This window comes from Coloeus monedula, assembly GCF_965178545.1.
Source record: "Coloeus monedula genome assembly, chromosome: 16".
Classification (NCBI taxonomy): Eukaryota; Metazoa; Chordata; class Aves; order Passeriformes; family Corvidae; genus Coloeus; species Coloeus monedula.
Genome location: NC_138796.1, coordinates 714,238 through 726,655, shown reverse-complemented (window position 1 = coordinate 726,655; position 12,418 = coordinate 714,238). Strand labels below are relative to the sequence as shown.

Sequence of the window (12,418 nt, the reverse complement as noted above, 5' to 3'; positions counted from 1 at the left end):
TGGGAAGGTGGAAAACAACCCTCTCCTTTCCCACAGGCAAATGAGGCTTAAACCAGCCTCAGGCTCCAAATGTCACATAAACACAGGGAGACCCAGAGCCACCTCCACCCACACAGCCCTCCTGTGTTAGGAATAACCCTCTTTGCCCAAGCAGCCCCTGAACTCAGGGACATAGCTCCAACAAAATGCACTGACAGTGGGTCAGTGGGAAACATCCTGTGCCACACGGGCCCATGACCTGCCCTTTGCCCTTCCAGGCACGGGGCCATGAGGGGCAGGGATACTGGCAAGGCAGGAAGGAGTTAAAGGTCCATTTGCTTTGTCAAACAGCAGGGGAAAAGGGTGAAACCCTGAACTTGTGAGTTTGGGGCACCCCTTTCATACACCCTTCTGAAAGCCAGAACCAGCCTGCTTCCCTAAAAAGTGGCTCAGGGCAGGGGCCACAGCCTAGGTTTAGGCCCTGCTGGGAACGAGGTCCTTGGCTCAGGCTGTGTTTTTTAAGCCAGGTACCAAAAGGATTTTCCAGCAGGACGTGGTTTCCAGGGCCCCTCCCCACTGACAAGATTCTCCTCCTCTATATAGGGAGGCTGCGAAGGCAGCAAGGACTTGGGCTGTCCCGGCTGGTGGCTGTATCTCCAACTCACTCCGCTCCCACAACTGGACACCTGTGAGTACCACGGCGGGGTGAAGTCCCTGCCGGGGACAGGGCTGGGGGCTCACACACTTTGGGATGGGTAGTCTGGCAAGTTAACTCTCACACTGCTCTGCGAACACACTCAGAGAATTAACCTGGGGATGGGAACAGACCGATCAGATGCGCCCAGACGATTTATCCCGGTTTGTGTGTTACTGGTTGGGTTCTGGTTAAAATGCATAGAGACTGTGCATGCCTGACAGTGTGCACAGATGTTCTAGCCTGCTTCTAGTCACTGCTAACACCACCATTGCGGGGTCGAGGCTGAAAGACACTGGCTGCAGAGAAGGAGCCGTTCTCTGAGCCGGCAGCAACGCCTCCACAAGGTGCAGGCGGTCACAGGTACCTGCTGCAGGTAACCACCACACGGGCGTTTGGGAATGAAAAAGCCTGGTAACCTGAGCTGCTGATCTTCTCTAAGTGTTCCTAACCTCTTAGACCTAATTAAGGACTGCTGAAAGAAAGTGCAACCAAATAAAATAATCAGTTCATCAGTAACTTGTTCTGTAAACAGGAAAAATGCTTAAAAATTAGAAGGAATGGAAACACTTTTATGTAAATGCCCCAGCATTACATATATATGTTTTTAATATGCTGGGAACAAAGTTTAAGCAAAACTAATCTGATAATTTACTGAACTACACGAATTTCAAAGGTGGCATGCCTTTTTTTTAAAGGGAAAATAAAGCAACCAACTTCTAAGAAAATCCCGTTAAGTAAGTTAAGACGACAGTAGATGGCAGTGCAGAAAGCAGCTTCAGTGTCATCCCAGAGGTTCACGGGCTTCTTTCACATACGTGTGTGTGTGTGTGTGCGCGGGTCTGTGTGCATGCACACCTATAAAAATGTAGATATTTATGTGAAAGGCATATATGTTTGCATAATTAAGAAGTATCATGAGATATTTTCAATATAAGGGAAATCAGAAGGCTTGTTATTATTACCTAATACATACATCTTAGTAAAATCTTCTCTAAAATACACTTGTTGAAAAACAAGCCCACCTTGTCCTTCACTCCAAGCTTTGCCCTGACAGGCAGTTTGCAGCAGGATTGTCTGGATGGACTGATTTGCTGAGCTCTTCAAGTTCCCCCCTTCCCTCAAGCCACCCACTCAGGGGCTGAACAGATGAACCCCCTGAGAGCAAAGCTCTAATTAGGTTGTCACTTCAGTTTAATGCCCAATTCTGCTCTGGCTGTGTTCGCTTGGATGTAAACAATGAATTTTATTATCTCATTTGCAATTGACACACTAGTCCCTAAAAGGTATTTGTTTTGAATTTGTTATCATTACATTTTTGTGGAACGGCGAGTATTGAGCAGAACATCTCCATAAAAGGCAGCATGGGGGGATGTATGCAGAGATCCCAATGCTTTGGAAATCACAGACACTTATTAGTTGCAAATCTGTTGGCTTCTAAGTATGTTAATTTTAGGAGAAACCAAGAGCTAGATAGCTTTCCAAGTTGTGCAAAGTCTAGTTAAATCATGGATTATTTGTGAATTCTAATCAATATACAGAATCTGATTTAGTTAATAGAGTGACATCTACAGGAATTTGAAATAGCTGGTATTTTCTAGATAAAGAGAATCTATCCCTTTTTTTCCTTCTTTTCTGATTTTTACAGTTTATAACAGGCAATAATTAGGGCCAATTTCTTTTTAATATTAGAAAATCAAATGTTTAGTCAGAGTTACGTAATAATTCACATTAAGAAAGATGAGAAGATCTTATTGCAACTGAGGCACTTACAGATAATTTGATTGAAATATATGGAGAATGCATTACAGAAAAGAAAAACAAAAACCAAAGCCAACCAATGAAAAAAGAAACCCCAAACTGATGGTACCTCCATTTCCAGATGAAAAGCTCCACAGTGGGGAAAGGTGAAAGGCCAGGAGGGATTGATAGCAGGGCTCATGATAAAGCTGTCAATCCTGTTCCCAAATGAAGGTCACAAGGCTAGGATTCACCCCTAGATTATCTTTTGATTATCTTTTTTTCCAAGCAGTGCTCAGTAGGATGATTCAGTTAAGTGCTGGAAAAGTAAAAGATAAGGAACATGGAAAGAAAGTAGCCAAGGATTACTGTAGCCCAAGAAATGCAGTTTGAGTCAAGCAGCAGGTTACTGCTCCACTCTTATCAGAAACTGCTCATGAGAGCAGGACTTGATTTTTGAAAATAATTGGCTATATGTTCCTCTGTTGCAATAATTATTCCCTGTACAGATGTGATAAGGCTTTATGTTGACATGCACATCCTGCAGAAGAAGGGAGAAATGTCCTTTATCTTTCCTTTGGGAGAAAAGCAGTCCCTCCAAGCTCTGACTCAGGAGGTAATTCTGCTTGGCCAATAACCTTTTAATTAAAGTGCACTTCCTGGAAATATTTATATTTCATCCTTGAAATAATATACTCAGGATAAACTAGTTATAAAGACAGCATTCAGCTTCTGTCATTAACATGAAAAGGGAAGAGGAAGTGAAGACAGCCAGATAACTCCACAGTGGGACAGCAGACAGAGGAATAGAGTGAGCTGTGGAAATATCCATGCATGTTTGGGGGCTAGCACAACAAATGAATCAGGTTAGGTGTAATTTGGCACCTAAGGCAAGAAACTTCCTATCAGTGGTATTTTTGTGATTGCTCTTCCTCTTCCCATTCTCAGGATAACTCACCTCTGGGTATAAAAGTGTATACTCTTGTACGTGATTTGGGCTAAATGGATGAGAACCTCCTACCACCTCTTGCACATGGATAGGGGTCTCCACTTTCTCAGCCAGTCCTATGGGTGAAACCCAGGAACTGGCTAAAGGGTGAATTTTGCCTTCCCAGGGAATGTTCTCAGCAGGCAGTAAGGAGTCTTTCACCTTGGCCCATTTCCCCAGTTTCAAGCACATGCTGGCCCAGTGCAGTGCAGTCTTGATCAGAGATGGATCAGAAGATATACTGCCAATTATTAATCAGAAAGCTTCAGCATCTCATTAGCAGCTCATTAGTCCTCACTAGGACAAATTTAGTTGAGTTTGTGGAGCTTATATTTTACCCCTTCCATTCAGAAACCTTCCTTTATCATGAAAATGAATAGTGCACATTAATAAATACATTTTTATTAGCCATTAATCCACACTTCCTAACTGCATTTCCTTTTTTACTACAGTGGTAGTCAGAAGCTGCTAAAACTTTATCCTTAGATTCCAGAGGTTCAGTGACGAACAGTTCTTTTCACATAAATCCACATTTTCTCCTCATTGTGTTTCAGAGGAGTTTTGGGATCCAGCTCAGACTGTCTATTCACTAGTTCTTGTAGGGGATCTATTCTTACCATACCCAAACTAGTCCTAGTGCTTGGAGCTAGGGGAGAAGAACCTGTATTTCCAAGTTCTGCAGTTCACTCCACCTTACATACCTTCCAAGTGGATCTTGCTTTGAAAAAGATTGAATTTAAAACTTTTCTGCACCTTGCTATGGATGTGCAGGAAGAAGTAGGAGAACTTAGTCAAACAGACACAGACCAGCTCTCAGTTTCATGCTAGAATCTGTGGAAGATGTTTTTGACTTAGCATGTAACAAAAAAAGGAACTTTTCCTTGATCCTTAGGCAACAGAACAGACAAACCTCTGGGATGTCCCACTGTGACATGTTTTGTAGCAGGCCAACAGTTTTAGCTGCAGTTGGGTTTTTGAGGTAGATGGTCAGGATGATTTGGCAGTTTGATTTCCATCATCATTTTCTGTGAGCAGCCTCAGAATAGCAGGATTTGACCCCATGAAGCTCAGCTCTGCAGTTCAGTCTCACTTTTGGTGTTTCTGAAAGCAGTATCTAATTCCTATTGATATAAAAGTGCTGCTGTCACCTGGCATTTAGCCAGAGGCAGCACTATCCAACCTTTCTGATGCTTCAGCATGGCTATATAGCTCTCTTCTGGGCATAGGATGGGCTGAAATCCCCGTCTCCACTGCTGCAGCCCTTCCTCCCATGCTGCTGGGGCAGTGGGGTAGAGAACATTGCCTGTTGCCAATGCAGTGGGAGAGGCCAGGGCAGCTCCTGCTGCTCCCTGAGCCCCGTGCCCTGGGAACTGCAGCTCTGGAGATGGGGCAGTGCTTCCATGGCTTCCCCCCGCAGCCACCAGCGGGAGAGCTCAGCTGGAGAGAATACCATCTCCATTATTGGAACTGTGCAGCTCTACCAGCCCTCTTGGCAACAAGGGAGCATTTTCTGCCTTAATCCACACAGAGGTCAAATAGTTTCCTCTTGCTCTCTTCCAAGAATCTCCTGGGAGCAAGCAGAGGGCCACATCCTACAGATGCTCCCTCCCAGAGCCTCGACAGCGGGGAACGCTGCTCAGGGCCAGTGGCAGTGCACCAGTCCAACCTGCCAGGGCCTCCCTCACACATTGCATGTTCATGGATTACCTGGGTGAATTTTCATCTTTGGGATTTCCAGGCAAGGCTCTAGAACAAGCACATTCAGCTTTTTTTTTTTTTTTTTTAAGACAAAACTGTCGAGGGAGCTTAAAGAGCTGGGGCATCTAATTTCCACTGGATTTCAGCGGGATACCATCTAACCTTCTTAGGCACCTCTAAAAATCCTAGTTTTGTTTTTAAGCTTTATGCCACCTTCTGCATGATCCATGTTTCCTTCTCAGACCCCTCAGAGAGTGTGGCCTTGCAAAAAAACCTTAATCTGTGGGAAGGCTTCAGGGAAAAATATTTAGAAAGCAAGCTCTGATACTCCCAGAGCACAGGGTGTCCATTTGGCTACATACCACAGAGCTTGGTCGTTACAAATATTGTCCTGCTTACGGGTCCTGCTTGACATCTTTAGCAGTCAGTTCTCTGAGCTCCCTCCAGATTCATGTTTGTTTGAATGCTGTAAATATTAAATTCATTCTCAATAAGGAAATGAAACAGCCTCTGTCTCCTAGAGATGTTTGTAGCTCCTCCCCAGCTCTCCTCTCTGCTCCACTGCACAGCAGGTTTCCCAGCCAGCAGGACTCTTTCTGCCCTGGAGCAAACCACAAATCCTCCATGTACTCCTTCCCTCCTTTAGATCTGTGTCCCCCATGAGATACAGCAAAACACTTACAAAGCTCCAGCATTATCAGCACTGATCTTGCAGCTACATCCAAACTTCAGTTGCCAGAGCAGGAGAGCAGCTGCCTCCTGTCTCAGCACCATGCAAACTCTCCTCTGGCTCTCACCTATGGGGCAGATACATCCAGCTGCTTTGTCCAAGTGCAAGTGCATGGCACAGGTGCATCATCCTTCCAGTCTGAGCATCATGGTTCAGAGTATCTTTTAGCTGAGGCAATTTCCAGGCTTGTTTTATTTCTTCTCTCTCTCATGTGATAGACATTTATACTTCATAAATTATCAACTGCTATTGTCTGTCCCATGGGGAGGGGCTAACTCTACTTCTTCATGAGCAGTACTGAGAAAAAAAAAAAAAATTCTGCTTTTTCTATTGACCATATCTTAATCCTATTCTTCTCCAAATGAATTGGTATTAAGTGATTGGAAATAGTCCTTTGCAAGAAAAGTTCATTTCTGTCCTTGCTGGAACACAGCTGGGGAACCATTCTTCTACTATTTATTTCATTATTGCACTGATATGCCAGTATGCACCCAACAGCATTTGGGTGATGGGAAATTTTTTATTTGTCTGAATTCAATTAACTTTGTGATGGGCAGGAGCTGAGGCTGCAGGAGGGTGTTCAGCTGGTGGTCCTGGTGCAGTTCTGACAGTCTCATTGCACAGGCATTAGTTATGCCTTTTTTTTTCTCTTTGCTCTTCAGTGCAATATAAACAAGATAAAGTAATAAGCCCAGAAGTCCTCATTTGATTTAGTGCCATGAAGCTTTTGATTTTGGTGATTCCAGACACAGTAACAAAGGCATGAGAATCTGAACACATACATTCTAAAGTATTTAAGCTGGCACGCAAAAGTATCCACATGGAAATGTGAGATATGACACAGGACCTATAGTCCTTTGGACCTCCTGCATATTTGACAAATGTGTTTTGCCTGGAATGTCTCCACATTTGCCTTCCTTTATCCCTTTAAACCAGAATATTTTGCTTCCTCAACAGGTGTCTGCTGAGTCAAAATGGCTCAAAAACCTCTCAGCGATGATGAGAAATTCCTCTTTGTGGACAAAAACTTCATCAACAACCCACTTGCCCAGGCTGACTGGTCAGCAAAGAGACTGGTTTGGATTCCATCAGAGAAACATGGATTTGAAGCAGCAAGTATCAAGGAAGAGAAAGGGGATGAGGTGACAGTTGAACTGGCAGAAAATGGAAAGAAAGTGACACTGAGCAAGGATGACATCCAGAAGATGAACCCTCCAAAGTTCTCCAAAGTGGAGGACATGGCAGAGCTGACTTGCCTCAATGAAGCTTCAGTGCTGCACAATCTAAGGGAGAGATACTTCTCAGGTCTAATTTATGTGAGTAGACCCAACCACACTCAGAGCATTTCCTGTTGCATGCAACCATGTCCCATTGACAACGAGGTGGATCCCCACCCACTGCCTGCGACACAGGCCTTGTGTAACACTGCCATACAAGTACTAACCCCCAGTAATGGCATCCTAACCCAAAAATGTTTTAAGTTCACTTTATTCCCCATGATTCTCCTGCTTCTTTAATAATGGCTTCTTAACTAAATTAAAACACATGAAGGTTTCTTTTCAGCAAAATGTACAGATTCTGAAAGAATATTGTTGGCTTGGAAAGTACTCTCTGATAGGTGAACAAAATCTGAGTTCTGCTGTTTGGGGAAAAAAAAATAATAGGGACTTTTAAATTAATTCAAGGTAAACCTGAACAAGTTTCCAGTAACTTGCAAAAAGAGCATACGGAAAAGCCAAATCATGCAGTTTTTCTCATGCAAAACTCCCACTGAAAGGCAGCTGGAAAGTTCTGGTCTGGTGGTGCTTGAGTTAAACCTTATGTTTGGATAAACGTACAAACCCACTGGAATTTAGGCAAGAGTACTTGCATGTACCAGTGTACCACTGAAGCAAAGTCATGCATCCACTAAACCTTTTTCTCCCTCATGTTGGTCAAGTTACAGATCAGACAAGCCTGGACAAATAATAATTTCTCTATATTCATGTGAGTTATTAGACTACGCAAGATTATTCTGTCTTTCAGTCCACACAGGTACATTAACACAAGAATATTTTGACATTGATAACCCTTTAGTCCATCCACATCAACAGTTAGCAAACACCACAGTAAGAAAGCCCAAAACTTTTCCAAGGAATTTAGCTGTTATCTTTGATTTTACATGGAGGATCCCTATGCTGTGCTGCAGAAAAGTTACCTACAGTTTCAATCTATGAACATTTTACTTGTATGAAAGACCACTGATGAGTGAAAGTACAGAGCTTAAGTAGAAACAGTAGTCAAGGTCTTATTACTAATATGAGGAATGCTAAATTGAAAAGTAGGAAATGAAGCAGAAAATAAGATAGTTATATGGAGTACAACAAAGGAACTACTTACTTGTTATGCGTAACTTCAAAGAGCTAAGCTCAAGATCTTTCCTTCAGGAATGTACTAAAATACACATTAAGAAGTTCCTGAAAGAAGCTTGACTTCCCATCTTTTCATTAGTTGAGTTTATTGGATTTTAAGTTTGCAGGTGAACATGTGGACCCACGTGCTATTATATCAGAACATGCAGCCTTAATGATTAAAATAGACTTTTTCTGAAAGTGTTCTGCATTGTTGCAAGAATTAAAAGAATTAGTAGAAGGTTCATAGGATAAAATGGGGGATTGGGCATTTCTTTGTTGTTGTTCTCAGCAACACTCTGCAGAGATGTTCCAGGGTTTCCCTTATGTTTACTTTGTGGAATTTCCACTTTCTACAGGAAGAGGAAATTAATTTCCAAAGGTAGATAATGCAATTAGAAATCAAAGAGTTTTTCATGGAGGCAAAAATGGAAGTGTACCTGAAATTAAGTTTTCTTTCTCAAGAGACTAGATTTTAAGATGGTAAAAGTTTCAAAGAAATTAATTTGACTTGTAGTGCAACAAGTTAATCATATTTTCAGTAACAAAAATCTGCTTGAAACTGTCCAGCTTTATGCAGTGCTGCCCTACTAGATGCTGTCATACCTTTTTAAAAACAGAGGGGGCCTCTAAAGAGAATTTGAGTCTCATCCACTTGCAAAACTAACTGTAAGCAACCATCTCCTGGCTTTGCCATGTGTTGCCTAATTTGCATCCCTTGGAGTCCCACACATTCAAAGAAAACATGACCTCAACATTTTTCTCTCCAGAGCATCACTGACGCAAATGGGGATTCCCAAATCTGCTAAAGAAAAATAATCTCCCCTCTTGCATTTACATTAAATATTGTTAAATACAAAGATCCAGTGCAGAAATTCACAGAGTGACTGCACACTAGAAAAACACCCTGGCCTTTTGCTTCATCACAGATAATTAAGATAGAGGGGCAAGAAGAAACATGAGCCACTAACCCATGTTTCACATTGCTCAGAACAAAAAGAATCTGCTTTATCCACACACAAATTACACCAAAAATTATTATATAAGCATGAATAACGCAGCAATGCAACTTCAGTGGATTTGAGAGTAGAATCAAGTTCCTTGTGGCTGTATTCATAGGCACTACTTGTTCAGTCTTCACTCAACAGTGAAAAATGCTGTCTTTTATACATAAAGCTATATATGCATATTGGAACTGAGGTTGGACTCTTCTGCCCCGACCTAGATATTTACAATGCAGATGTGTATTTGTGCCAGGCTCCTGTAAATACCCATCAGCAGTAGCTGTCTGAGGGATACACAAGCTCAGCACTCCCATGGAAGTATCCCTAAGACATTTCAAATTATGTTCTTCTTCCAGACCCTCGGGGGAGAGATTCAGCTGGGGGTCCTCCTCTCTAGACAGGCTCTGCCCCAGGGAGAAGGATTTAAGACATGGAAGCTTCAGTGCCCCCACTTTCAATCACACACTTGGCCATGTCAAAACATCCTCTATATTAATCTAGCTCCCCCAAATCCTTGAAAAGCAGATACCTAGAGCAACAATCAACCAAAATAAGAGGGCTTCATTAAACTTCCTGAGGTGACAGATCATATAGTCACAGTCCAGTTAGAAATGAGGATTCCTGAATTTCATCAGCTTTTACTCTGCCTTAATTGCCTGCTTCTTGTACCTCAAAATTAGTTTTTCAAAGGCATGTTACTGTGTGCCTGGGTATGCAAACAGCCCTACATGTGGCAAGTCAGGAAATGCCTGGAAATCTCAGGGAAGGGACGCCTAAATAATTTCCTTGATTTCCTCTCCTATTATTTTACTTGGGTGAGAATGATTAGTTGAGTGTGCACAGTAAATCTATTTATACTATTAAAAAATGTCTTGCTGTCCTTTCCATAAGGGCCTTGGTGGTCATTCTAGGATAAAACTGTCACTTTTCAAGTGTGTTATCCTGGCAACACTAAAGTTCATTTTGACATGAGCAGCACAGTTTCATTCTGAACTCCCATGCCAATGAAAATCCAGTCCAGCAACTCCCTACCTTCCACACCAAGGGGTTCAGCTTGGGGATGCTGAGAACTGGCAAGGATTTGAGCTCGATTTTCTTGGACTGTGGTGACACAGGCACAACCTGAGCTGTTGGTGGAGGTCCCCATCAGCACCCGGAGCACCCCAGATGTCCTGTGCCCAGCTGCAGCACCCAACCTGCTGCTGGAGCCCGAGGCTCCGGCCCTGTGTGCAGAATAAATACCATATAAAGTGCTCAGGCTCTGCCGGGGCTGTGTTGGGCCATTGCCTATTATGGTCAGGAAAGGGAAATCCCTGTGCCCGGAGCCTGCCGGGTGCCAGGGCCCAGCCTCGCCGGGTCAGCTCCAGCCACGGGGGAAGCAGCCCCGGGGCTGAGGAGGGCAGCAGCTGCACCCCACAGAGCCTCGTTCACACACACGGCAGGAAAATAAAATAAATAATCATAAAAATTAAACAAACAAACAAACCAACAAAACAACCAACCAAACAAACAGCATACTTTCATTATTTCTTTTTTTTTTCCATAGGCCAGTTTAAATATCACAATACTCCTGCACTTATGATCTCATAATGTGGTAATTTTTTTTTATTTTGGGGGTTTAAATCTTCTTTTAAAATTAAATACCCTTGCAAATTTCTTATTTTTAGCAACTGTTTGTGAAATACGTCTCGTCATCTATTATCGTATCCTATTATTTGTGGTCCAGTTCAATAGCTGGAGTATTTAGAAATAAAGGAAAACAAACAAACAAACAAAAAACTAAGAAACCATGGATGAACATCTATCAGCTGGCAGCCAATATTCTTGTTTGTTTATGCATATACTTTTACATTAATACCTTCATTAAATTCTAAACAAACCACATTTTTCCTTAAGTTTCCTGCAGAAATAGTCATGTAGTGAAGGTATGGTTAATCTCTCAAGGCATCTATTTGGAACTTGAGAAATTTTTTTTAAGGACTCTTATCAATCATCATTGTTACATGTGTTCATAGAAGCTTTTTTTAAAAAACCCTTCAAACATCAATCCAAGCTTCTTACCTAGGATTTCAATTTACAGAATTTGATGCCTATGTGAGCACATATTTATAACATATTCCGATAAGAAAATACACATATAAAGAAATATTAATTATTACAGTTGTTACCGTACCCTTATGTGTGATAAGGGTTTGTACTGAAAATAACTGAAGTTAGGGAGCTCTAACATCAGATCACAGTGTTTCTACAGATTGCTAAATTCGCCTACTTTCCAGCAGCTCACTTATTAGAAATTATTTGTGCACCTGGAAATTACCCATACGCATACATTCAGAAAATCTCTGCTTCCTTTGTTACTGTGGGCAGAGCACAAAGGAGCGCTGCTCGCTAAAACCCCGTTAATTCAACGCAGCCGATGCCTGCGTTTCCCAGCCCACACATGGCATGGGATACTAAGTCCAGCTTTTATTTGAATTCCCTTGCAGACTTACTCGGGTCTCTTCTGCGTTGTGATCAACCCCTACAAGCAGCTGCCCATCTACTCAGAGAAGATCATTGACATGTACAAGGGCAAGAAGAGGCACGAGATGCCGCCGCACATCTACGCCATCGCCGACACGGCCTACAGGAGCATGCTGCAAGGTAGGACAGCCCCGGGCTGCAATCCCTGCCCGGGATGTGGCAGAAAACACCTGGGAACTCCATATGTGCTCCTCCCAGCACTCAGCCAGGAAAGAGCTCTCACAGAGGGCAGCACTGCCTTTCTAGAAGTTTCAGAGGAATTCTTTGGCAGGAACAGCAGTCCACAAACACTGTGACTCAAAAAGGAAAAACAGTCCTTTTACCCATCTGTGTTGAGGCATGTGGGAAGGTTTCAAAGTCAAGCAAATAGTTTTGGCAAATACGGGCATGGAAAATGCTCCCTCTCCACTAGTGGAGACTATTCCAAAGTTAGCTGTGAGCGCTGCTGGATCTGTCAGCATTGCTGCTCTCTCCCGCCAGCACAGCAGATTCAAACAGTGTTTGGGGGCTACTTTCCCTACAGCCTGATGTCTTGAACCCCGAGTTGAGATGTGCTCTGTTTTCCAACAAGGATGGCAATGAACAATGGGGAAGCAGTCAGGCCCCAAAGGGTGTAAACAAACCCCCCAAATTCACAGTGCTTTCCTCCCCCTGCAGTCACTACTGACAGAC

General features: G+C 42.9%; 1 protein-coding gene across 3 annotated transcripts in view; it reads left to right on the top strand.

Annotated features, from left to right (window-relative positions):
• The first annotated feature begins 615 nt into the window (after window positions 1-615).
• Window positions 616-12,418, top strand: part of MYH11 (myosin heavy chain 11) — a 55,587-nt gene continuing 43,784 nt past the window's right edge. For all 3 annotated transcript variants that reach the window (XM_082292422.1, XM_082292421.1, XM_082292423.1), the window contains exons 1-3: window positions 616-667; window positions 6,787-7,145; window positions 11,710-11,866. In XM_082292422.1, the coding sequence (XP_082148548.1) occupies window positions 6,804-7,145; window positions 11,710-11,866 (499 nt within the window). In that variant the 5' untranslated portion in view covers window positions 616-667; window positions 6,787-6,803. The remainder of the gene's footprint in view (window positions 668-6,786; window positions 7,146-11,709; window positions 11,867-12,418) is intronic.